At 52.7% G+C, this 27,765-nt stretch overlaps 1 protein-coding gene across 1 annotated transcript in view; it reads right to left on the bottom strand.

Annotated features, from left to right (window-relative positions):
- The window catches only part of RBM19 (RNA binding motif protein 19), a 120,084-nt gene that overhangs the window by 52,102 nt on the left and 40,217 nt on the right, over positions 1-27,765 (bottom strand). Inside the window, exon 21 of the mRNA XM_046025706.1 lies at positions 25,364-25,480. Within this exon, the coding sequence (XP_045881662.1) occupies positions 25,364-25,480 (117 nt within the window). The remainder of the gene's footprint in view (positions 1-25,363; positions 25,481-27,765) is intronic.

Genomic DNA, 27,765 nt, shown 5'->3' with positions numbered 1-27,765 from the left:
AGGCTATGTTCCCTAAGAACATTCTTCCCCAGAGTTTTCAGGAAGGGGCCCGTGGCTGTCAAAGTGACCGTTGAGAGTGTCAAGGCGGTAAAAGACCGTAGGTCTGGACAGTCTGGGCCTAAGCTGTGGGAGGCTGGTCCCGGCAGGACAGCAGGCCAATGGGCACTGTCCAGCGCAGACAGAGCCCCCTCTGATGGTGAGCCAGACGTAAGTCGGGGTGTCGGCTGAGATTAACCAGCTGAGGCGTCAGGGGAAGTGACAGAAAAGAAGAAAGGAGCTTACTGCACACTGGGAAAGAAAGAATGTTCCAGTGGCACATTGCAAGCTAACAGGACAGAGTGACTAACCAGCCCAAGGCAGAGAAGGACAAGGTCTGGGGCCCAAAGAAGGAAAACCAAGCTACCAAGCTTCCTGCCTGTTTTGTCCAAAGAAACTCTAGGATGGAGGGGGTCAACGTTGTCAAGGGTTTGTGTGACTATCTAGGAGCTGCCAGACCTTGGGCAGGTGCCATGTCGGTGCCAAGTCCACGTCCCTATCTGTAAAATGGGGACGGGGACTGGACTTTCTCGGGGGTCCCGTGGAAACAGTCCAGTCTGATGACAGATCAGGAGGAAACAGTCCAGGCAACGGTCGTGAGCTTGAGAACTGACCTTGGGCTCTGCACCGTTCAAGGCCATAGTGAATTTCACCTTTCAACTTTCACAGCATATACAGGGATGGCCAAGGAAGGCATCTTGGGGGAGATGACATCTGGGTGGATCGTGAACACTGTGAAGGGGCAAGGCCTGGGCTTACCAGGAACAGTGGGTTCCGGGTACATGGAAGAGCCAGGTCAAAGGTGCTGAGAGGGCCCGGAGGCCAGTGTGGCTGGGAACGATGCTAATAATATGGGCAGGGAGGCCTGCCATCATGCCCAAGCACAGAGGTGTCTGGCCAGGTGAATCTGTATGATTTGGAGAGGAAAGCCTGTTTCTTAAGAGACTTCTAGAAAGTCTGCACTGGAAGAGAGTTCAATGTTCCTCTAGACCTGCTGCCAGGTTTTGGACAACCTGTGCACTAAGAATGGCTTTTTTGTTTTTTTCCCACTTTTTAAATGCTTGGCAGGAAAAAAATCAAAAGGATAGTATTTCCTGGCACAAGAATAAGAGCAGGATGTGAAATTCCAACTTCAGTGTCCATAATAAAGATTTATTGGGCCAGCTCTGCCCCCTGGTTTACTTATTGTCTCTAGCTGCTTTCCAACTCCAAGGGCAGGGTGGATGGAGTCACAGAGACAGACATCCTCTGACCACAAAGCTGAAAATGTTTCCTTCCTGGCCCTCTATGGAAAAAGTTGCCAACCTCTAATCTAGGCAAGCCATTCTCACCCCTGGCTGCCGCTCTGGACCACCGTGGAGTGGGAGGAGGTTTAAACAAATGCACCCAGAGGTTCTGATTTAATTGGCTGGGGTTTGGTCCAGTCTTCCTGACTTTCTGAAAGCCCCCCAAGGTGAACTGGGTATGACCTGGGGGTTGGGTCCCTTGACTTGCTGCCCAACACCCCCGGTGTCCATTACCAAGCCGGGGAAAGAAGGCCACAGTATGTCGCTCTAGTGATATTCTGAGTCAGGGGCCTTTGCCACGATGCCCATGCTGCTTTCCGTGACACCCAGTGCTTTCAAGACATTCCCTTCAGAGTGCCTTTATGTAACCCATCTGTTCAATGACACAATGCCTAACAACCCCGAAGAAGCCAACGTCACATCACTCAAAGGGTATCTATCTGACCCTGCTTTGTGACTCCCATGTACGTTTCAGCCCAAACCCAGTCTGGCTTTAAACTGGGTCTTCTAAGTGCGGATTCCAGCGGCCCCGGACTCGGCTAATGGCGCCAGTTCAGGAGGAACGCGGCTCACCGTTCACGTGGTTTTAGACTCCTGGCAGCTACAACAGTTACTGCAATTTCCTCGCGGTTGTGCTCTGTATTTCTGCAAAGCCACTGTACGTGCATTCTCTCTTAAGAGTCTCAAGAAAAACACGAGGTGAGGTGCATGGGTAAATGGGTATCGTTTCCCTCCATTTAGCAGATGAGCCAACTGAGGCTCTGAGAGGCTCAGGGATGAGCCGAGGGGTTAAGACTTTGGCCTCTGACAGGTCTGGGCTTCCACGCCTCGCCCACAACCCGTTTCTTGGCTGCCGGCATGGGACAGCACCTCTCTCCGTGTCATCTCCCTTCCCTACGTCTGGCCTGGCACTAAACACACATCTCCTGGGGTGGTGACAAAGACAAACAGAAGGGACGCGTGAGACCTTAGCTTGGCACGGAGCACATGGTCATCACTAAAGGCAAAAATTAAAGGCAGTGGTTACTCCGGGGCACTGGAGCCCAGAGGGCCTTTGGGAATCTGTAGGGACTTGTTTCTGGTTGTCACAATGATCTGGACATCACAGTCCACAATCTGGATGTCACAATGTCACAATTTGCCGGTGGAAGCCACACACGTGATATACCCCACATGCACGGGACAGTCCCCCCCCATGCCAGAGCACCCCCGTTTAGAAACTCTGGCATCCTCCCTGCTCCTCTGCAGTCTCCTTGGCAAACAGGTCCCTCTCCCTACAGTTCAGGGTTCTCCAGCCTCAGCACTGTAGACATCGGGGGCTGGGGCGTGTGATTCCCCATGGCGGGGGCTGTTCTGTGCCATCTAGGATGCCGACCAGCAACCTGCCCCTACCCACTAGACGTCAGCAGCACCCTCCGTGTGGTGAGAAACCCAAAATGACCCCAGACATTTCCACATGTCCTCCAACGGCCAGAAGTGCCCCGGACTGAACACCAATGCTGTAGGTTAATAGATACAGCCTGAGAATGTGACTCTTTCTGGATCCTTGGCACCAAAGGGCAAGGAAAACCAGCAGGGTATACATCTAGGGCACCAAAGTCATTTTAGCCCGCCCCCCGTCTGATGGCAGGGTTTGGCAACCCCGAAGCGAGAGACCCCATTATGATGTCTGCGTTGACTTGGGAGTTCTTTGGGTAGGAAAGAAGAATGACACAGGTCTCCCTGCCTGGTACACAAAGATTACATTCTCTTGGAGTTGCTATGCATTAGAGACGACCCCCACGGGTCCTCAATTTGAGGCAGAAGTGTGCTTGTTTCCTGATCACAAAACATCTGCTTTCTGGTGTTGCTGACATTTTTTTTTTCATACTTAAAAAAAAAGAGAGAGAGAGAAGAAAAGAAAAGAATGAATTTCAAACTGCTTAGGTAAAAGGCAGTGACTACAAAGCATTATTTATTCCCCTGCCTGGATGCACAGTGCTTGCAAAGACACACACGTGGAACAATTTATATGATGGAGAGAGAAGGCTCTTCAAGGAAGGAGGGAAATCACAGGCATCCCTCCGCACTTCAGTCAAGCAGACGGGAGGCCAAAAAAAAAAAAAAAAAGGACCTGTAATTGATCAGAGCACCCGGTTCTCCGATGGGCACCACCCTCCCCAGCTCCCGGGCTGCATCGTCCCTGGCTTTGCCGGCTGGCAGCTGGGAGCCCAGGAGTGGTAACCTCACTAATTGAATAAATGAACTCTGACAAGCCTAAATGGCTGTTTGGATGGATCCTCTCTCATCTGCCCCCCTCCCCACAACCCCTTCGCTGCCCAAAACCACAAATAAAATAAATCCCATAAAACACGAGACACAATCTGAGTCTTTTACGGCCGTGTTCTCTAGCGGGAGTCAGAAAAATGCTAACGATCCCACGGCCCCACCGGGCTGCGCTGGGCTGGCTCAGGGGCCCTGGATTATTCTTCCCGTCCTTGTCCTGGGCTCCTGAGTTTGCTCTGCCTCCCCTGGCTCCCGCTCTGGCGGGGGCGGGAGGGCCTGAAGAGTATCCAGGCGCTGCCTTAGGTGTCTTCAGCCAATGGGAGGTGATGGCAGCCGCTTGCACCTTGCCGACGGCTGCTGTCAAAACGGCCTCACAATCGGCAGCTTGATAATAACTCGAAAATGAGATACAAATGAGCGGCTCTCCGTGAGTGGGGACACACCGTGCGCCCCCCTCCTCCCCAACCCAGTGTGGCGGGGCATGCTCGGGGACGCTTCAGGGATGGGGTACAACAATCCACCGAACCCACTAGATGTGGATGACTGCGCCTGTTCTGTTCCCTGTACAGGGGTCCCGCGGGACTCCAGAACAGGCCCGAGGTCCAAACCACCCCCCCGTCCCCCACTCCCTGCTCAGGTCTGCACACAGTCCAAGACACAACCAGACATGCTGATGGGAGTCTCGGAGCGGAAACACTCAGGAGGGGCAGTCTGTCCACCAAGCCGGGGAGGCCGCCTCGGGAGCCCCAGTCAGAGAGAGAGAGAGAGAGAGAACCACGGATTCCCGCCCAGGCTGCATGGCGCCCATCCCTGGCCCGGCTGCTGGGCTGTTCTTGTTTTTATTCATCAAGCCAATTCTTTCCCTAAAACTTGGGCTGTTTCTCCCATGGGGAAGTCAACATTAGCACAACTTGTTTAGAAAAGCATAAATAAGCCCCAGGGAGTACGGAGTGTGTGGTCAGCACTTTTCCATGTTTCCCAGGATTGCAGGGGCTCTGAGGAGCAGAGGCAGGCAGGTCTGATCCTTCCTTCCCCGTTGCTGGGGTCTCGGCCCCTTGCCTCGGCTCTCTCCCCGCTTGTCAAGGCCTGGTCTGAGCACACCGGGCAGGGCTAGGGCTGTCCAGGCGGAAGGGGAGGCAGAAGTTGTGACATCCATTTTCTTGAGGATGCGGCATGCCTCCGAAAATTCCAGAACACCGGCTATACTCCAGGAAGTCTAGAGGCCCTTAAGAACCCACTGGGTTTTCTTTTCTATACTGTTCTGGGTTGAGCTTGGCTACGTTAAGAGACGGGGAGGTGAAGGCTCAGGCAGGGGTGGTAAGAAAAAAAGCTCTTTTGCGAACGAGCCATTAAAGGGACTTGATTTAAATTCAAGGTAGGCAGAGTCTAATCGTCCCAGGGAAGTGCAATCATGCTGCCGGGATTAAAGCCTCTTCCACATGCTTCTCTCTTTCTTCGCACTCATTTCCCTGCAGAAAGCCTTTATTCCTCCGTCCGTGTGTCGGGTAAACACTTAGCTTATGCCGTTTGTGTGTGACAATGTGCTGCCTGTATAACGCCGTCTGGGCGCCCGTGCCTACTTTAAATTGTAAACTCCCATAAAGAAAGGATCAGACCGGTGTAACTTACTCTGTGAGCTGAGCCATTATAGAAGGCTTTTAAGTGCTACACTCGGAAGGACAAGAGGCTCTCAGCATCCCATGAAGAGGTGAGAAGCCCGTCTGGGGGTTACGGCCAACCTCGCCTACAGAGCCAGGGAGAGAACACAGACTGGAACTCAGGCTCGGGTCTCGGTTCTGCCACTTAACCAGCTATGAGACCTCAGGCGAGGCACTTAACCTCTCTGACCCGCTGTCTCCTCATCTGTGAAATGGTGATATTCATCCTGGCCTGCCTGCAGAGGCGTCTGAGGAGGAGGATGCGGGGAGGCGCCCATCATGGGCACCGCGGTGCGTGGTGGGGACACGGGGCGCCATGCATCTGCCTCGGCTCCATTTCCCAGAGTCTCTGCAACGAGGTTCTTCTTTGTAATCGGACGGAAGAATTTTCAAAGAATAAAACTTGGACTCTCTAAGAGCGGAAAGATTCAAAGGACTTCTGCTACGAAAGAGTTTCAAAGTCCCAGGAAGTGCTGGGCGAAACCACAAGAGCCGTACTGTCCTGGCTTCGTTTAGCGTAACCAGGTTTTCAAAGGGGCTGGCTCCAGAGTCCATATTGAACAGAGATGAGGGAAGAGAACACTGAGCCGGCTGCCCAGAAGGTGAGCTGGGCCTTGAGTCGGACCTAGAGTATTTCAAGAAGCCCCCTTCACGCCCTCCTTCCCCGGCAGCTCTGGTAGAGCATCGGGCCATTATCCTACTCTGGAGAAACACTTTTCCTTCCGAATCTACAGCAATCTCCATACTCAGTGTAGACCATTGGTCAGACACACGGCAACACAAAGGAGGAAACAGGAAGTGCCAGTGAGCTCACTGACAATGACGGTTCCTTTGGTGCATTTCCTTCCTGTCTTTTTTTTCTACGTGTGTTTACTTGGAAATCATATACCAGACTATTCTGACTCTTGCTTCCTTCACCGAATTGCTGGATCAAAACCAACTCCCCCCTCAGTGACATTCTTTCTAAACCCTGTTGGTGCCTTTCTGGTATTCTACCCATAATTTACTAAACCCACCCCTTCCCGTCATTATTAACGGTGTTTCCAATTTTTTGCTGTCATAAGAGACCCTTCGGGGACGATCCCCTGCATGCGGAAAGTTTGTTGAAATTTCCAATTATTTCTTTAGAATAAAGCTCCAGAAATGGAACGACCCGATCAAAGAGTAGGACCATTTTCCTACCGTGCTGTCCGACATGGCGGCCGTGGCCACGTGGGACTATTTCAAGTGAAAAGGGAAAAAAATGCTTATTTTGCTATTTACGGTTGAATCACATAAAACTGAAATTTGGTTCCTCTGTTGTGCAAATCATGTTTTAAGAGCTCAGCGGCTACTACTCTGGGCATAGTTCCGTTGTTGCAGAAGGTGCTAGAGAAACACACTACCCCCTCTTAGCACAGGCCCGTGCACGGAGCAGAACGCGGCACTGCCAGCTGGCACCTTCCCCTTGTTGAACCTAGCGTCGTCTCCCCCCACCGCCACGTCCTTTTCTCTACTTAGTACTTATGTCAAAACTTCTCAAAACTTCCCAGCAATGCAACTTACCCCCTAACGCAGACGAGAATAAACACCCACTTCTACAGACTCAGTGAGTGTACCTCACGGTTGTCTTATGGTTATTTTTACATTTCAGGTAAACTTTGCATTCTACTGCACAACAGGGTCGTATCAGTGCAAAAACACAAAAAGATTTTTTTTTTTCCTGTATGACTGGGGACAATATCCTGCAGGAGGAAGATCCCTATTAATCTTGTGGTTTTATGCAGTGGAATGCAGAGAGTACACTCTCTCTAGCTTGAGAACCGGAGGCTTAAATTCAGCCTGCCAGACCGTGGGAACTCTCCAGGGGAGTGCTGTCTCTTGAGGGGGCTGGGTGGTGGATGCAGAATTAGCAGGCGCTCATGCTTTTTCCCCTTCTCGCTCTGGTTGCTAGGGAGCTCAGACTTAAGTTCAGTGCCCCTTTACTGAAGTATTCCTCAGTCTAGGAGTCATAATATAATTTTCTTCCAAGTGATGTTTTTCTGAAATTTCTGCAATCAGTGAACGGAGGTCTCGATCCTTCTGGAAGTAGGTGAGGAAATCTACTTGCAAATCGCGAAAAACAAATACAAGGCAACTTTACAGATTCCTAGAGAAGACGCTGAGACCCGGGAGTCTCTTTGGCAATCAGAGCTGCCTCTTCCTGAGAAGGGAGGACACTGTGCACCTGCTCTCTCTGGCGAGGGAGGGTCCGGGCTGGCACTCAAAGCTGGTGCTGTCTGACCACGGAGCCCAGGCTCTGGCTGAAAGTACATCACAGAGGCTCACGTGGGACGGCCACCCACCCACAGATGGCCCTGGGCTTCCGGATCCTGGACGAGAGCTGTTCCCTTCCCCAAGCCTGCTCTTCTGGCCAGAGGACAAGGCACATCACAGGGGAGGCCGTGCACAATGAGAGCCACTTAGGCCAGCAGCCAGGAAGCCCCATTAACTGAGGCTCCTGCCCAACGCGCACAGTGATGACTGATATTTGTAATGATGACCCGAGGCCCTGCAGGCCCTGAATCGCCTTCTGGATCGTCAAAGATTCAATTACACTCCACCAAGTTCCAATGTTAAGTATATTTTATTCTATTCTAATTCCTTGGAAATTGGCCATCCATGGTATCGATGGTAACTCTCCATTAACCCAAAGGGTGGGTCTGCCAGAAAGCCCCATCCCTCAGCTCTGGTCGGGTTGGAAGGAGCTACACATGAGTCTGAAAAGGACACGGCAGGCTGCTGGGGCTTCGGGAATGGGGCAAGGCCAGCTGGTGGGAGAAGATCCAGTCCGGGCTGGGGGTCAGAAGCAGCCTTGCCATTTGCCCTCTCTGTGACTTTTGCCCTGCTCTGTACTCCACTTTCCTCATCTGTAAAATGGGCTGCAAGATTCCCTTGGAAGGAAGAGATAATGTGGGGCATTAAGAAGAGCCCAGGGGGCGCCTGGGTGGCTCAGTGGGTTAATGCCTCTGCCTTCGGCTCGGGTCATGATTCCAGAGTCCTGGGATCGAGCCCCACATTGGGCTCTCTGCCCAGCAGGGAGCCTGCTTCCTTATCTCTCTCTCTGCCTGCCTCTCTGCCTACTTGTGATCTGTCTGTCAAATAAATAAATAAAATCTTAAAAAAAAAAAAAAGAAGAGCCCAGACTAAGCCAGAAAGATCACCAAGATACCTTTCCAACGAGGGGGAAAAAAAGCCCAATGATACGTAAAACACGGTGCCATTTTTGTCTAAATGCACACGACACAACTGCCTATGTTGTTCATGGGTTCACTGATGTATGAAATGCACAGAGTAAAGCTCTGGAAGGAGAGTTCTCAAATGGGTAACAGGAAATGTCTTTGGGGAGGAGGGTGGCCCTGACCAGGAGTGGCCGTCGACGAAACGGTCTCACAACAAGGACAACACATTCCTGTGTCAACTGTGAAATAAATTTTAATAATTTTTAAACAGAAAACTGTATGAATATATCAACCATACCTAAGTAAAATAAGCCACATACGTACAGACATAGATATAGAGAGAGCAAGCGCATGACCATTGCATGGTACAGTGCCATGACGGGTGAATGACTACCACGAGGATGAACGAAGTAAAAGCACTCTTCTACAGGTCGGAGATGGCCCCGTGTTGGCATTCTTACAAAGTCTAACTTACTACCTGTAGGTTAAAGAGCACCCCAATTCACGTGCTGGCCAGAGGGGAGCTGGAAGGAGGAGGGGAGTTAAAACGATCCCAACCTACCCGAACTGAAAATCCCTGGGTCCTGGGTGGGCATACGTGCTCTGTGGCTCGCCCCGGTGCAAAGGTTTGCGGGCGAGCCTGCTTCTCCAGATGCGGCAGCCCCCGCCCACAGGATGCTACTGAGAGCTCAGGGGAGGCCCTGAGCACTTCAAAGGCTTAGAGCAGTCAAGGCCATGGCCATCCTCTGCAGAAATCGGGCTGTGCAGCCAGGGTCTGGCCGTTGACTGGGAAGAGCCACCTTCCCTCACCCTCCCTTCTACTCCTGGGTCCAGACTGCGGCCACCGGACCTTACCAGGAACACTGCAAGGCATGGACATGCAAGTGAATTAATTTTCTTCTATGACTTTTGTGTTTTGGATGCTTCGTGACACCCCTTTGAGATGACTGCAGGCAGCCTGGGGTTTTTCCAAAATCGGAGCTGGGAAATCAATGTTTTGAATTGCATTTTACAAGCGGGCAGAGGTGAAGAGTAGGGGGAGGCCAGAGGAACAGCCTACTAACCCTGGATACCAATCCCGGGCCCCACAGTGAAATGTAGGAAGAGCCGAAACAAAATAGAATTCTGAGGCCCTGAGGCCCGCACACTGTTCTGGCTTGCACCAAATGCTAGGCCACAGGCCCCCAAACTCCTGTCGTTCATGCATAGTGCTCTTGGTGTCTCGGTTCTTTTCTCATGGCATTTCTAGGCCAAACGGAGTATCTAGCAGTCTGCTTATGACAACTCCACAGTCTAACCTCACGGTGACAACTTCACAGTAGTAGCTGGCACATCTCCGAAAGCTGTCGCTACATTCTCCTCAAAAATCTAAAATAGCCCACAGTGTCCCTGTGAGTTCACAGAGGCACCCCAAGGTGCCTCGGTGCACAGTTTGGGAACCAAGTATTGGGCTAACTGCGTAATTTTCATTACCTCACTGAATCTTCCCAATGACTCTGACATGTATGTACTATGGTCCCCTTTTACAGAGGCAGATACTGAGACTGAAGGCACCTAAGTGACTTATCCAAGTCCCATAGCCAATAAAGGAGGAGCCAACATTTGAACACTGATCTGGATTTGATAGACACCCAGGGCTGCCCTGTTCGGTGGCACAGGTTGAATACTACACAATTCTAGAGAGTGCCACTCTCAGACTACAAGGCTGATGCTCTAAATCATTAAGCTAAGAGTTGGTATTAGATTTAGCACAAAGCCTTCAGCTGTAATAGCCCCTTCACGGAGCAGTCTCTTGATTTGACTTCCATAATCACCTTAAAAAGGGCCTCTTCCTTCCCCAGCAAATTCAGACTGGTAGGACATGCAAAAGAACCCCCAAAGTTCACTTAACCTTAGTAAGCAAGTGGCAAAACGATAAACTACATAAAAACTGGTGGTACATATCTGAAACCACAAGTGGGCTTGGCAGAGAAAAAGATCTAGAGGTCTAAGTGGACCCAATAAGGATTGGACAGAAAAATTGTGCTCTTATCAGAGCCTACTTAATAGAATGGAGTTTCTCAAAACAAGGTCTGCTGCCCCTCTGATAGATCTGGGCATATATGTGCATATATGTGTGTGTGAGGGTAGAGGCAGGGTTAGGGGGAGGCTTAGTGACTTTGCAGGGTAATTTAAAAATGTTTGGTTTGGGGGCGCCTGGGTGGCTCAGTGGGTTAAGCCTCTCTGCCTTCGGCTCAGGTCACGATCTCAGGGTCCTGGGATCGAGCCCCACATCGGGCTCTCTGATCAGCAGGGAGCCTGCTTCCTCCTCTCTCTCTACTTGCCTCTCTACTTGTGATCTCTATATATCAAATAAATAAAATCTAAAAAAAAAAATGTTTGGTTTGTATTTAGACAACCTGTTAATACACATACATGCATATGTATTAGAACTGTGCTTAAAGAGACTTGGGACCCAGTGGTGCGGGCACAATGACCCCCAAAGACCTGGGCCGGAGGAGCCAGGATCTGTCTCAGGGTGACGGCGGACACTCTGTCATGTGGAACCTGTCTGTGTGCGTTCCGTTTTGCAACAGGAGAGTGATTAGCCAGAGTGAACAACGATATGCTTTCCTGTTCTCAGTTCTGAAAGTAACTGGTTATCCACTCATTGATAATTCCCAGAAAACACTACAATGCTAACTTTTATTTTTAAGTGATCAGGACAGCTGTGCAGAACCACTAAGCGACACCACGCTAAGAGGGGCATTGGATGACAGGCTGCGTCTAGATAAGCCAGAGGTCTGATTCTGCTGAGCTGGCAGGTAGAGCCTTCGAGTCGGTATTCCCATTCTGCACGCACGCACTTATGCACACGGGCGCTCTCTGCATTAGGAGCCGCTGACGTCAAGGCACAAAGCAGATTATAGATCTGGACCCCAGGCTACATCTTTCTAATACCAAAACCCACATTCTGACTTCAGTTCCCGCAAAACAAAATCATCCATCACACTAAAATAATGTTGTTCATTTGAATTTTATTGATTTTAAATTTTGCTTGTATTTAATTTGAAAACATGTTTTGGTTTTATAGTCCTAAGAGAACCATAAGCATAAGTTGTCGGTTTATTCTGCATGGATGTCTGTACATGGTTAAGTAAGATAATGATACAAACATTCCCATCACCGCTGTGCGGGAAGGGCCCCAAGAATTTTGTTTTTCTTCCAAAGGGCTCTTTGTACATTGTGCAAGAACTGGGATGGTGTTAAGAAACACTGCCATGGTCTGTGATTTTACAGACTGTCCCTTTAAATAGAAAACCCTTTCAGGGGCACCTGGGTGGCTCAGTGGGTTAAAGCCTTTGCCGTCGGCTCAGGTCATGATCCCAGGGTCCTGGGATCCAGCCCTGCATCGGGCTCTCTGCTCAGTAGGGAGCCTGCTTCCCTTCCTCTCTCTCTGCCTACTTGTGATCTCTCTCTGTCAAATAAATGAATAAAATATTTAAAAAAAAAAAAAAGAAAAACGAAAGAAAACCCTTTCAGAGACCTTCCCCCTCACTCTAGAACAGCCTGGGGGAGAACCAGGAAGGCACGGTATCTTTCCAAAGAGCTCCACGCTGGGTGGCAGGGCCCCAGCTCTCAGCGGACAGACTCGGGTGCTCTGGGAGCCCTCGGCACCACACAGGACCGCCACATCGGGGCCAGAGAAAGGCCAGGGGCCTCACCAAGACCTTGTCCTCACAGCAAACGACACACTGCTGTTAAGCTCACCCTTCTCCAGAGATAGACCTGGAGTCCTAGGGACGTCCCCAGACCAGTGGTGCGGAAGACCTGGTTTTCAATGGTTTGAGCTGAGCATCCGCTTCCTCCCAAACCAAGACAGTCCCTTTCCCTCCTGGAGTTCACATTTGTTTCTGTAACCCAGCACCTGGCACAGTCCCTGGCTCATTAGAGATGCTCAGTAAATATTTGCTAAACCGGCGGGTTATTTCGTAACTAAAAAGCAGTGTGTTGAGACCTCCCTTTTCCACGGGAGGCTGCGAGTCACGTGGGCAGGCAGAAGCTGCTCCTGCTCGGAAGCCTCCCAAGATATCCCGGGGCTCCTGCTGCCTTTCAGCACCCAGGATGCTGGAGACACGGAGCACAATTATCAGCTGCAACAAAGAGCCCACTGCCGGCCGCTCTCCTGGCAAGCCCAGACAAAGCACGGAGACCTTGTAACTGAAAAGGCCCTGAATGGAATGGGGAGAGAGGAGGTGTGAAAGCAAGGCTAGCGCAGGCTGTGGGGAAGAAATCAGGGCGCACGATGCCCCCCTCCCTCCGGGGACCTGCGCACTCTCCCCAGGGTGCCCCGTCCCACTGTCTGGGCCTTTGTCACCTCCCTGGAGTTGGGAGGGAAAGAAAATGTCAGCTGCGACCCAGGACCACATCTATGGACTCGCAAAGGAAAAGAACAACAACGAGAGGAAAACAAAAGTAGGCTTCCACATGGGCCCCGGTCTGAGACCGCCTCTAGCAGCCAGTGCGGCAGACGGAAACACAAAAGCTCCAGCCACGGTCGATGCATGCCCTGTTCTTAGGTGACTCCCTGTAGTTGCTTGCCTAGCACAGAGGCTGCTCCCACATCCGCGGCAGACATCACTAATCAACTGCAGTGCTGTTTCCTGCAGAGTCCAGACAGCTTGGCTGTCCACTGACCCAGGACACCGGGCAGCCATGACCAACAGCTTTGTGTCGGCTTGTGAGGAGGAAGCTGTCCGCCCCTGGCTGGCCTCGCCTGACCCCTTCACTGACTCATTCAACAGAGACTCTGGAGAAGTCACGCAATTGCACAAGGTGACCTCAAGGGTGCAAGGCAGAGCTGGGCCAGAATTCAGGTCTCTTGACTCCCTGGCTGGTGTTCTGCTCACTTGGAAAATCACCCTGGCTCTTTTCCAAGCGGACAGCAGACTTCTGATGACCACGGCACAAGGACAACACGAGAAAGGAGAAGTCGGGTAACCCGAGTATCTCATCCGAGCAAGGGCTGCTTTGTCCTGGTTTGAGCAGCAGTAACTTTTACAGCCTCTGACCATCCCCTGGTGGATATACCGGTGGGCAGAGAGCAGGATAATTAAAAAAGGGGAAGCAAAGGGTCTGAAACAGATTTTCTGCAAAGCGGACCTCGCGAATGAAGAGAGTCTCACCCAGCGCACATCCCCATTAAAACGCCTCGGGGCTGTGTTCCTGGGGATCTTAAATGGCGAAGGCCACGCTCTGAGAAATGTGGCTTTGTGCCCGGCCTGCCAGGCCCAGTGTCTGGAGGGACAGAGATCGACAAGAGCCTGAGGAAGTCATGGGCTGGTTTCTGAGCTCTTTGAGAAGGCAGGAGCCACACAGAACGGCTGTTTCCTCGCACTGCAAACAACGGACGCTTAATATTCTTCCATGTTCCCTACAGTGCTAGGTTCATGCATCAAATACAAGTATGAGGCCAGTCTCTTCATTTCCCTGGGTTCAATCAGCCTAGATTTAAGTGATAAAGTACATACTGTTTATACAGCATATAAAAGTTGGGGTAATTTCTCTTCTTCATTCCCACCCCCTCCTCACCTGGCTATCAACTGTGTGTCTGTTGAATGCTGATCTCTTTCCGACCAAAGGCCAAAGGACCTCCATTCTCTGACCAACCCCCCCACCCCAGCCCCGGGATACTAATGCTGACAATATTGCGGGCACAAGTGTCTTGAAGGGAGTGAGCCTGGCCTCTTACTCCACCAGAAATCCCTTTATAGCATCCTTAACAGAGAGTTGCCTTGGTCTTCACTTGCTTGCCCCTGGTGACGGGCAACTCATTACTGCATGGTGTGGCCTTTTATAATCCTTTATGGATTTGGATATTTGCTTTTTAAAAAACGTTCCATTCTGAAATATTTATAGACTCACAGGTGGTTGGAAGAAATAGGGAGATCCTCACACCCTTCACCTAGTCTACTCAGTGGTAACATTTTATAATACTATGATATCACAACCAGAAAATTGGCATTAATGCAATCGCCGACCGCATTTGAGTATACGTACTAGTTCTACGCAATTTTACCACGTGTAGACTTGTGACCAGTCAAGATACAGAATGCTCACTGTGGGGATTGCCCGTGTTTCCATTTCACAGACACTACCACCCTCTCCTTCCCTCCGCCTAACTGATCCCCAATTAATGCTCCCCATCCCTCTAGTCTTGCCTTTTGAAGAATGTTATATGAATGGAATCACGCAGTGTCTACCCTTTGGAGATTTGCTTTTCCCACCCAGCAATAACGGGCCAGAGATTTCACACGGGTTGCTGGGTGTACCGACGTTTTGTTCCTTTTTATTGCTTTGTAGTGTTCGGTGTCACGGACGAATCAAGGCTCATTTAGCCACTCGCCTGCTGAAGGACATTTGGGTGGTTTCTAGGTTTTGGCTACAATGAATAAAGCTGCTTTGGGCATCTGTATACAAGTCCCTGCCTTCCTCCCTCCCTCTCTTGCTTCCTTCTGCGGTAGCTTCAGTGAGATGCAATTCACACGCTGCGGGATCCAACTATTTATGGTGTATGATTCGGTGGTTTCTAGTATACTCAGAGTTGTGAGTCATCACCATGACTGCAGAAAATTTTCATCAGCTTAGAAAGAAACCCCAAGTCCTTTAGCAATTGCCTCCCCATCCCAGTTCCTGATCCGCAAGTAACTATTAATCCTAGAGCCTTCTATTCTGGATATTTTGTGTAAGTGACATCACATAATATGCGCTCTTTTGGGACCGGCTATTTTTCTCTAGCATAATGTTTTCAAGACCCACCGCGGTATGGGACATGGGAGCACTCACTCCTGCTGATGGCAAGACACGGCTCCACAGACCTCACCTGGTTTATCTGCTCACCGGCTGTTGGGCACGTGTACAGGTCTTTACATGAACTCCACTTTCCATTCCCCTGGCATCGACACACAAGAGTGGAACTGCCGGGTCACACAGTGAGTGCGTGTGTAGTTTGGAAGAAAGTGCCTGTCCTCTTCCTGAGCCGCTGTACGATTTCACATTCCGGCTGGCAACGTGTGAATGGGTCCAGTGTCTCCTCATCCTCCCGTTTTTTTATCCCAGCCATTCCGGCGGGCGTGTATTTTCACTTGGGCCCACTCCGGGAGGCATCTGCTGTGAGGACCAGTAGTCTCCTCTAAGGCTTGCCTCTGGAGGCCGGCCAGCCTTCGGTCTTTAGCCTGATGGAGCTGAGTCTGTGCGCCACCTGCACCGCCCAAACCAAGTGGGCCCATATTAAGAGCTGGATACAAGACAAAGCCAGGCTGCGGGGGTGGGAAATCTGGGATTTGGACCAGATGATTCTATTGTGTTGCGTCCCACAGCTGGTTAATGCGAATGCTGGGGTTCATTCAGAATGCCTGATCTTCTTTCCAAATAAAAAGATGTCCTGCAAGGACTGCTCCCTTCTGTCCTTGGGACATTCCCTTTGAGGAAGAACTAATTCCTTGGCATGTCTGAGTTATGGCCTTGTAATTGTCATCCTCTTTCTGAAGGTAGCGATCCTGAGGGCAGGGTCAGGTCTCTGAAGTGGGCACGGCGCTCAGCTCACGGGCAGCACATGTCAAGCATTTGCAGACTGGCCTTCATAAGCCGCAGGGACACAGAAAATCTCAGAGTGACGACTGCCAAGGACAGGCATGTGGAAAGAACTGAATACATGCGCCAGAAGGGTCCAGGAAAGGGTTAAAAAGGCACATCTCTGTCCCTGGAATGTGTAGTGCGAGAGGCTGCATAGAAAGGGAGTGATGGGGAGTGTGAATCCGACTTTGCAACTTGCTTGGGGTTTTATGGCCAGGCGGCCATCTGCCTCGTGTGCTCAGCTTCGGCTCCCGAGGCTGCTCACGGGGTGGAATGAGTGAAATCACGAGCACGAGAGCGCTCCAGGCCCTGGAAGAGCCCTCTGGCAAGGAGCGGTGCCTCCCTCACGCGGCAGAGAACACTGCCGAGTAGGGACGTGGGTACGGCAACGCTGATGTGGTGGCCGACATCTGCAGATGAGCCAGAGCTGCTCCCAGAAGGAAGGCTCGCTGGGACCCCTCGCACACACATGTGCACATGTGCAGAGCGAATGAGAAGCACAACTCCGGCACCATTCCCGTGGCCGAGGGCTACGTGTGAGCATCACGAGGGAGGAAGTGCGGGGCATGCCGGGCGGGGCTGACACCTCCCTAGTGCTGCACTCTGCAACCCCCACCCCGAATGTGGCACATCAGCTAGTCACCAGGAACCCCAAGCACAGGAGTCGTCCTCCATTCCTGTCTCTGTTGCAGGAGATCCACGAAAACCATCCGTCAACAGCAGCCAGCAATCGCACCCGCAGACAGACCCAGCACCCACTTCCACCGCCCACACCTGGTCCAAAACACAGTCCCTCGGGCCCAGGCGGCTGCAAAAAAACCGCCTTGCAGGTCTCTGCATGCCCGCTTGGACCCTCTTCTCTCAAGCTCTTTTACAAATGAAGTCACCCACCACTCCCTCCGCTCAGAACCTCTCGTGGCTGTGGAATAAAACACAAAGGCCTGAAGTGCAAAGGGCCGAGAATGGTCAAGGCAATCTTGGGGAAGAACAAAGACACCAGATATCAAGCTCTTACAAAGCCACAGTAATTAAGATGGTGTGTATTGGCACCGGGATAGACAAATAGACCCAAGGAACAGATTAGAGAGTCCAGAAGCAGACCCTCACATACACAGTCACCTGATTTATGACAAAATCAATACCGCGGAGCAGAGGGGAAAGAATGGCCTTCTCAATAAATGATGTCGGGCCAATTGACTATCCATCGCAGGTTGGGGGGGGGGCGGGGCATGGGGAAGTACCTCGATCTCTACCTCACGCCATATACAAAAATCAATTCCAGAGGGACTGCACACCCAAATGTGAAAGGTCAAAGCTTTTACAGGAAAATAGGAGACTATGTTCGTGAGCTTGGAGGAGGCAGGGATGACTTAAATAGGACACAAAAGGCCTGAAGGCAACTATGAAGGCAACTATGAAGGGAACTAAGGAGGCGAAAAGTGACAAATGTTAAGATTAAGAGCCGTCTGTTCATCAAGGGACACCACTGAGAGGACGCCATTAAAATACTCACAGAATGGGAGAGGGAGGGACTGCGACCATATATCCACCACAGGACTTGAATCCAGAACACGTAAGATTATACAGAAAGTAATTAGAAAAATAATAAGGAAAAAAACCCAGCCAATCCCATTAAAAAAAAAAAAAATGGGCAGACGACTTGAACAGGCATTCCACAAGTCTCTCAACACGTGCTCATAAGAATATGACAAAACAGTTGATTTCCTTAAGTGCAAATTAAAATGACAACATGATGATGCCGTTACACACACACCAGAATGGCTACAAAAGACAGATGATACCAAGGGTCGGTGAGGACCGAGGGCAGCTGGAACACCCAGACCCATGGGGAGGTACAAACTGACAGTTTCTTTGGAAGCCCTTGTGGGATATTTACTGAAGTTGCAATACGCACACCCAGTGCCCAGTAATTCTAGTCTTACAGGGACACCTACAGAGACGCATGCATGAGATCACCAAAAGACACAGGCAAGAATATTCACAGGAGCATTCTGTACTTGAAGTAGCCAAAACCCTGAAAAGGACCCAAGTGCTCGTTGGTAAAACGGATTAAATGTATTCCAACATGCTCACACAATGGAACACTACACGGCCCCGAGGATGAACAGATCGCGACGACAACGTAACAGCCCAGAAGAATCTTACAACCAAAACTATTGAGCAGAGACGCCAGCGCCAAAAAGTAGATAATGGTGTGATGCCAATGACATAAAGAACAAAAACAGGCCATGCAAATACACGCGTTCTGAAGTCAGGGGAACGGCGGGAGGGCAGGGAGTGGGTAGGCAGTGGTCATGGGAACAGGGCACCAGACAGAGCGGGCTGGGAATATTCTGTTTTTGAGCTGGGTGCTAGTCACACCTGAATACCAAGTTTAAAAACCAGCCAAAGCCCTCCTCGTGGCCCACAAGACTGTGCCCCTGCCTGCTCATCTCATCTCAGGGCTGCCCCTCTGCTCCTGCTCACCCTGCCCATCCCCCTCAGCGGCCAAGCTCATTCCCACCTCTGGGCGTGGCACCTGCCACCGCTCCCCCATCTGCAGGTAGCTCACTCCTTCATACCCTCAGGTCCCCACGAGAATGTCCCCTCCTCAGAGAAGCCTCCCCAACTGCCCCTCTGAGACCTCCTCCAGTACTGGGTGAGATGTGTCCCCCAAATTCATGCCCAGCACAGCTTATGCACGGGATTGTTCAGGAAATCAGGTCTTTCCAGATGTGATCATGGTAAGGGGAGGTCATACTGTGTTTGGGTGGGCCCTAAATGCACCAACTGCTGCCCTCAGCTCAGTGGAGAATGAATGAGGGCATTCGTACTGTCCTTTACAAACTACACAGAGCGGGAGGGAGGGATGCGTGGGCAGAGCTCAGAGGACTTCCGGGGTGGCAAAAACACTTCCGAGGATACTATCACGATGGGTATGCATCATTACACATTTGTCCGAACGCCAAAGGACGCACCCTCATGCCCACTGCGGACTCTGGCGGGCAATGATGGACCAGTGCAGGTTCGCTGAATGTAACCAGCGTCCCACTCTGGTGGTGGAGGCGGATAGCGGGGAGGCTGTGTATGGGGGGAAGGGGGTACAGACACTGCGTACCTTCCTCTCAATGGCCCCGTGACCCTAAAACTGCTCTTAAAGAGGCTCTTAAACAACAAAGCCCTTAGCAAAGCAGGAGAAGGGACGTCCCCGATGAGAAAACGGGTCAGGGTGGGGGAAGGCGCCTGCAGAGGCAAACACGGAATCTTGGAGTGGGGCCTCACATCTCAGCTCAACAGCGGCCAACAGGGCGACAGTTTCACCCGTAAGGTCTGTATGTTTTATAAAAAAGGACAAAAACATTACCATATCTGGGTAATTCATCTAGAAGACAACGCCAAAAACCCCAAGGGCGTCTCCCTGCTCTGTTGGAGCCCTACGTTTAACTTACTCCAGGGATCAGCAAACATACCCCATAAAGGGCCAGACTGTTCGTGTGTAATGGGCTTGTGGGTCAGCTGGTCTCAGACACAGCTACTCGACTCTGTGGCCGCGGTGGGAGAGCAGCCGGCCGGCACCGGCATGAATGACGGTGGTCCCACGTGAGGGGGGCCGCTTGTGTGGGGATGACCTATGCGGGCAGGGCAGCCTCCTTACCCCACCCCTTGTAGAACGTGTTTCTCTCCCCTTCACCGACACCCCTTCTCCAGTGGCCCTCCTGGGCTGCCTGAGGAAGGCTGCGAGGGGCAGAGCTTCTCCCCTATGGAGGCTGGCGAGCAGAAGTGGCCACGTCAGTCCCAGGCCTCCTCAGAGAGCAGACACCAGGGCTCTTAGCTTTTGGAAACGCACAGGTGACAACCAGGAGTTAATCAGGCGGTAACCCCACACCTGGGTGAGGGGAACAAGGTGGGGAGCGTGTGAGGGGAACTTGGCAGGCAGGCTATCGTTGGCCCTCCCTTCACGGTCACTGTGAGAGGAAATTAGGAGGAGAGAGGCCAGGGACAACGGACATTGTCCACAAAGCAGGCACAACAGGTGCACTGGGGACAGGAGATGCAAGCCGGGTAATTAAGGCCTCTAGACACCTGTTGGGAGCTCACCCATTCACACCCCTAGCAGGTGGTTCACACCTCCGAGGAACGGAATAACCAAAAAAAACAAGAGGCTCAGAGGACCGGATGAAAGATATGAAAGCTCTCCCCATCTGTAGCCCACAGCCACTGCCCTAGCCCCGAGGCAGCATTTCCGCTAGAAGCCCCCACGTAACTCCCCTGACCCTTATGGAGAGTTCCACGGAGCTGGGCAGGTCTCCAGAGTGAGAGAGACTGGGTGGTGAGCCTGCAGAGCTGTGTGGCCCTGGGCAAACTCCCTAACCTCTCTGTGCCTCACGCATCCTGTTTTTATTAGGATTCCATAAGCAAGGCTGTGCAGAGTGTATTATGTGCTTGGCAAACATTTATCGAGCACCCTCTGTGTGCCTGTGGACAGAGCAACGACCACAGTGGTTGAGATTACAGTCTGGGGGGCTGGGGCGGGTCAGGGACACTAAACCATAGGGACAGCTCTCCAAGGGGGTGCTGTGAGGGGGGCCAGGAGTTTGAGAGACCAGGACAGGCCGAGCCGTGCCGGCCGCGGATGAGCTGAAGGCGTATTTTAAATCATTAGTTCCAGCGGGCATGAACCAGGCACCATTCCGGTGGCTTGCAGGCAGGACTGGATCGCCATTTGCAGGGTCCAGTGTGAAATGAAAACTTAGGGCCTCTCGTCCAGATGGTAAGAATTTGAGGACAGCGACACCAGACACTGAAGCCAGCATGGGGGTCTCAGGGCCACCTGCTCATGCACACTCAAAGCCTGCCCTGCCGGCAGAAACTCCTTCCCGGAGCATCACTGCCTTTCATGAGCTGAGCAGCCCAAACCAAGGCTGCCCATGGGGTACACCCCTATACCTCTCTGTGCCCTGGGTTCCTCCTCCAGGAGAGGCATAAGCAGCTCTCGCACGTGGGACGTGGTCAGTCGCTGTCCAACAGCTCCTGAGAGCTGAAAGCCTAGCCATCCCGTTCCAAGGCGTCTGTGCTGTCTCGGGCTCAGCCCTTGCAACTCGGGTGGAACGAGACCTGTCCATCAAATGCCCTGCACTCGAGTTTGTACATAATGACAGGGGCGGGGGCCACAAGCTTTAGGTGGGGTACACACTTAGGCCCCATCTGTGGGGCTGTTCTCTGAACCATCCTCTGTCCCAGGGACTTCCAAATCCAGGCTTTCCCTTGGAGGTGAGCAAAGCACCCCACAGATCCACAGGTCCACACACACGCCTACCTACCCCAGAGCAAAGCCAGACAGGAAGGGAAGCTGATTCCCCCTTCTTCTCCTGGAATGGACACTGGCTTAAGACTGTGCACACAACACTGTGAACCAGGGGGCTGTTTCCACCCCTTCTGCAGCTATGGGGTGAGGAGTCCGCTCCCGGCACACATGCGCACACCTGCACACTCCAGAGAATCCCCGTTTGCCTTCTGCGTGTCCTTTCTGGGGTGGAGAGACCTATGTCCCCCCGTACTGACTCTCTCCAGCCCAGAACCAGCTGCAGAGGGAAAGGATCACAGGGCAGGAGGGACATACTTAGAAAAGGAGAAAAAAACACCAAGAAAATGCCCCAGAGGACCACTGAGTATCTGCACTGCTGTCAGGCTGTCCAAGGTTCTAAGTCCGGTACCCCCGGTTTTGTGCTCTTTGATAAACCACAGCTAATGTTTATCAACCACCGGCCCCACAGCAGGCCCCGTATTAAACGCTCCGCATGCAGAATCCCTGAGGCAGTCACGGGGCATGGGAGCTGGGTGCCAGCGAGCCGGCGGAAGGGCCAGGGGTGGGAATCGGGGCTGGGGAACGGATTTCCTCCCTGGGAAAGGGAGGCAATACTGCTTTGCAGGCCTGTTGTGGGAAAAACAGCCCTGTACTAACGCAAAGCAGAGCCCGGCACAGGTTGGGCTGGAAAACGTTACTGGATGACGACAAACACTAACATTTTTACTACGCCGTCCTCGTAAATGACAGCATGCACCATCAGCAGTGTTCCTGCTGTCACTTTGTGCCAGGGGAAACGGAGGCCCAGAGGGGCGGCGGCAGAGAAGAGAAGCGCCGTCTCCTAATCCACTGCTGTGTCTACTCTGCCTTTTCTAAAGCAAGGGCCTCGGACTGTCCCAGGTGACGGTCCCGCAGGGACGTGGCTCCGCGGCGGCTCTCGGCCCGTCTCAGTGGGGCTCAAGGGGCTGCGCTGTGGTGCAGGCAGGCCCGACTGCAGGCTGTGGCCTCCAGGGATGGCGCAGACAAATGCTGCCTTGGTGGGAAGCTGCTGCCCCAGCACACAAGCAGGGCCCAGGAGGCAGGGGAGGGCGGGCGAGCTGCCACCCCCCAGTGGGTGCTCTTGCTCATGCTGTCCCATGGCCCTACGTTCACCCCTGCACACCCTGAGCGTGTCATTGTCCGATTGTCACTGTCACTTTGCTCCCTGGTCTCCCACAAACAGTGAAGTCCTCAGGGGAGGAGCCCATCTCTCCTAAAACAGCTACATGCCCGACACCTAGCATAATGGCCGGTAGGAACAATACGTTCACAGGACGGTGGTTCCACTGACCTGATCTCAGGGGCAGTGTCCTTCCAGACCCAGGAGAAGGACAGCAGGCTGCAGAGAGGAGTGACTGAGAGCCATGGCTCTGGGACAGACCACTGAACTCCCAGTCCTGGCTCAGCTGTGCGTCCTGGGCAGGACGCTTCATGTACCCAAGGTCTCCAGCATCCTTCTGGGTGCAAACCAGGGATGAGCATCCCTCCACCGAAGCGTCCTGGGCAGGACGCTTCATGTACCCAAGGTCTCCAGCATCCTTCTGGGTGCAAACCAGGGATGAGCATCCCTCCACCGAAGCGTCCTGGGCAGGACGCTTCATGTACCCAAGGTCTCCAGCATCCTTCTGGGTGCAAACCAGGGATGAGCATCCCTCCACCGAAGCAGGGCTGCACAGCTTAAAGGAGAAGCCATGGCACCAGCAGATCCACAGCTGGGGCCCAACACAGAGCGACCGCTCCATCAGAGGGAGCTAGGATTCTGATAACAGCCGCAAGGACAAGCCCACAAAACCTGCCTGCGAAATGGACCAGGCTGGTTCCCCTCAATCCTGAAATTCTCCCCTGGCTCTGACCTTTGCCGGCCACTGGCTTTGTCTGAAATCGGGTCTGTGGTTTTGCGGACAAGCTTAGCCCCCCTGAGAAGGTTCACAGCGACCCCTGCTGCCCGCTCCTGGGAACTGCCTCCACCCCCAGCCCGAGCGCACAACAAAGCAAGGTGAGCCCTCCAAGACGGTTATCCGTTCCTTTCCAAGGGCTGGCGGGAACTACAGTCACAACAATGGCAGGGAGAAGAGACGCGGCGCGTAATTACGTTCGTTGGACACTAATTCCCTGTCTTCTCAAAATAAATATAAAGCGAGAGATCAAACACAGCGCTCTTCCTTTCCGTCTTGGTCTTTTGTTTCCCTGGATAAGTGTCATCCTAGATACACTGTGGAAACAAGTGAAACTGTCATTTCGGCGGGATACTATTTCCTGATCAACACGTGCTGTTTGCAGCAATCCTGTTTTGATCTGGCAGTTCTTAAATTGGACTCTCTTTTAAAAAGCAGAAGCATGTTAAAACAAGCAGGCGCGTGGGGCTGAGGATACGGGCTCTCTTGTAACGACCTCGCTCGCGTACTCCTCTTGACTCGTCTCCCTGGGTGCGGGGAAATGGAAAACGTCCCCCCAGGTTGTAACCCCATCTCACCAGGCTGTTGCTGCCCCGCAGGGGACCCGGGATCACAGCTAAGACTCAGCTGCTAGGAGCCGGCAGGGACGGCGTCTGCACCAGCACCCGCTAACCACGCCTGTTAATGAACGGCACGCCGGCAGACGGTGTGGCGCAGAGGCGAGAGGGATGGCGAGTTTTGAAGCAAATCCCACAAACGGCTCCCTACCCTTTACACCAAATGAGCGCACAGCGGTAGACTGCATACAAAGATACTTACTTCTTTCTAGTCCCCAAAATACAGGATTTCTGTTTTGCATCCACAGCTGACCTTGGTAAGTTAACCTAATGAATAAGATGCTGACCGATGATTCTAACGCGGACCTAGCTCTCTCAATCCCGCAGACCAGGAGGCTGTAGGTTCCGGGGGGCCCCCGACAATCTGGTTGGTTGAGGCTAATTCCAACTGCCATTACATTCTGAGGGTTAGACGGTCTCTCTCTGTGCCACCCAGCACCCGCCTGGGGAGGGCCCTGGTTTTAAACCTCTTCCTGTGATGTCCTCCATAGAGACATCTGAGAGGGCTAGGCTCTGGATGCTACCCCACTAATCTCCAATGCTCAACCGTGCAATGTCTCAGCACGGGGGTTGCAAAGTGGTGGCTCTTGGGTTATATCTGGCCACAGACAGAGACTTTGTCCTGTACAAATTAGTTGCCAACTTATTCCCCCCCAAAATCTGGAGAGCTGGTTTCTCTTTCAAAATGTGGGAAAACTGGTCTGATTACACCCACCTTTCTGCAGGGCATCACGACTGGCCTTCCAGCTGCCAGTGCTCCCCCAGTCTGCTCCTCCAGGTCCCAGAACCTGGAATTTCTGACCCTGTGCTAGCGTCCGCTGATGGACAGCAGGATTTATACAGGTGATTCATTCTTAATGCGAAAGTCTCTCCATAAGTAGCAATGTAGACAGAGGTGCCCAACTCTGGCTGGTCGGTAGAACCAGAACCCCTAGGGAGCTCTGATCAAAATATCAATGTCTGTCCCCTCCCCTGCCCACCCCTGACCAACAAAATCCAGCCCTCTGGGGGTGGGGCCCGAGTAAAAGTTTGTCTATGAAAGTCACCAAGTGACTCGAAAATACCAAGAAGGCGGAGAACTGCTGGCTTAGACCAGAGGAGTGCCTGGGGAGGAAGAACTTCAGGCAGACAGTGGGCAGAGCTGAGCTTCAGCCATGTGGCTCCCGCCCCGACCTGCTACGTGTGCGGATGGAGATCAGCCTCCCTTCCTTTCTGTCTCACCTCCGGAGGAGGCGGCCTGGGTGTTGCGAGATTTTTCTGCACACTGCTCTGGAAAGCAGTGCGTGAGTTCGAGGGAGATATATCAGAGGTAGCCGAAAGATGACCTCTGAAAGACCACGGGCCGGCCTCTGGCGGAGCCATCAGAGGATGGCAAGGCCGCCTCCTCCAAGGATCCGGCGGCCTCCCCACCCACACCCTGCGCCTCAGGCTGAACCAGCGCTTCTCACCTGAAGAGCTCACGGATCTCCCGGCTGTCAGCCTGGAACGGGATGTTGCGCACCAGGATCTTGGATGTGGTCTGCTTTCTGGGAACTTGTTTCTTGCGAGCGGATGTCAGGGCTGGCCTGGACGGTCGGGGGAAAGGGTTCGGGTTATTTGGGGTGTATGCTGCCCTCCACAGACTCACAGACTCCCCTGTCCTCCCTCTCTGTGCAGGTGAGGGAGTCAAGGAGTCTCTGTGGACGAGGCAGAGATGAAATGGGAGGGAAGTAGTCTCCCGTGGGGGACATGACCATGTTCTCAAAATGGCCGTGGACCAGTCAGGCCACCTGCCCACCTTTGGGTCTCTCCTGCCCGTCATCTGAGAGACCCAGGGGCCAGCAGGGACTGGAGACAGGAACCCCAACGAGGGTGAGGCCCGTTCTACACCATATCCAGTCTCCACTGTCCTGTTCGGGATGCAGCAAGACCCCAAGTGGCCCATAGGGCTTATCTAAGACTCCACCACTTGCTTGCTTTAGGCCTGCTCCTTGTCACCTCCTCGAAGGAGGAACTCCCTAAGGATCGCCACGAAAACAGCAACTCACCCCCCCCACCCCGGCTGTGTTTTCCTTTCTGGCACTCGCCACCACCTCACTGCATCATATGTATTTGCTCATGTTTCCCTTTGCAGTCTGTCCTCTAGAGCTGTACTGTCTAATATCGTGGCCACAAGCCACACGTGGCCAGTTAAATCGAAATGAAAACAAAATTCAAAATTCAACCCTTCCGTTGTGGGAGAGCCAGCCTCCAAGATGGCCCCTGTGAGCCCTGCCTCACAGTATTCATGCCCCTGGGGAGTCCCCTCCTGGGCTCTGTGTGACCAATGGATGACAGATGCCAACAGTGACTCCTGAGACAAGGTCAGCAAAGAAACTGTTGCCTCCTTCTTGCTGCCCCTTGGATCCCTCAGTCTGTGGGAAACAGGGACACAGGCTGCGCCAACAGCCATGTGAGGGCGCGATCTTGGAAGGGGATCCTTTAGTTCTGGGGGCCTTAAGATGAGGCTGCAGCCCTAGCCGACATCCTCACGGTAACCTTGGTAGACTGGGAGGTGGAAGTCCCCCGCTAAGCTGCTCCTGAGTTCCTGAGCCGCAGAGACCATAGGATAAATGTTTGCTGCTTCAAGCTAGGCCTGGGATACCGTTATGCAGCAATAGAAAATACAACCGCCCCCCACTTAAGTGCTCAAATGCCACACGTAGCAAGTGGTCACTGTACTGGATGGCACAGATGCAGAACACCAGAGAGGAATGCCACCGCTGTAGAAGGTTCTACCAAATACACGGCCCCAGAACGTCAGCACCGCAAGGAAACTCCATTCCCAGCAACTGGGCAGAGTATCCGGAACACAGCGGGTTCTCTCTGGTGTTTTGTTGAATAGAAAGATGACTCGATCAGCACTGGCTGGGCACTGAAAGCTCGCAAGGTGACTTTAGCTTGGCTCCCTGCAGAGACAGTATGGAAAGGAAAGATCGCCACCACCGGCGGAGTGCTCATGGGCACGGCATGCACCGGGCGCTTCACACACAACCTCCAGCTGGTGTGTTTTACTTCACAGGCCAAGTCAGCCACTCAAGGTCACGCGGCTCTGGGACTAGAACCCACAGCTGTGGGGCCCAATGCCTGGAATCCCACTGTTTCCTCACAGCTCAGGAGCCTGTCCCGTACCAGGCCTTCTTCTCCCGAAGGATGCTCCCATGGCACAGACCGGGCTGGGCAAAGGATACCAGAGGTGGCCTGGGGGCTGGGTTCACTAGCAGCTTTGAGAACAGACAGGGAAGAGAAAGCAGCGGCTCCAGGCCAGCCCCGGGCGGCTCATCGGCTCAACGACCACAACAACCAACCTGCTGGAAACTACCAAAGAAACATCTCAAACCGGCCCTAGGACCGTCAGAGGCAGTCACTCCACCACCAGAGGCATGTAGAAGACCACGACAATGACAGTAACGCCTGATGCTGGGCGCGTGGCGGGCTGGGCACCGTTCGAGGGCCATCAGCTCATTTAGATGTATGAGTGGGCAGAGGACAGGAACAAAACTAAATTCTTAGGAAAAAAACCCCACTACTTCCGGAAACTGGTCACTGGGCAGACTGGTCTGTTTCCGTCTCTAATGCCTACCGAATCTTTCGAATTAACTAGAGGCTATTTCTGGGCTCTGTTGTCCAGCTCCAGGAGAGAAAGCCCCATAAAGGAGGATGTCTGAGTTTTTCTTGCTTCTCTCATTCATCCAAAGCCCCAGCAACTTGCAACTCACTGGTGGGTTATTTGTATCACCAACATGAGCAGGACGTGGTTATTTTTCCTACTCTTGCTCCTTCGATGACGATACATGAGCGTGAAGCATTGACTCAAAGACTGGAGCGGAAG

This window comes from Meles meles, chromosome 12 (genome assembly GCF_922984935.1).
Source record: "Meles meles chromosome 12, mMelMel3.1 paternal haplotype, whole genome shotgun sequence".
Lineage (NCBI taxonomy): Eukaryota > Metazoa > Chordata > Mammalia > Carnivora > Mustelidae > Meles > Meles meles.
Note: the sequence above shows the minus strand (reverse complement) of the source record. Positions and strands in the feature narration are given on the sequence as shown.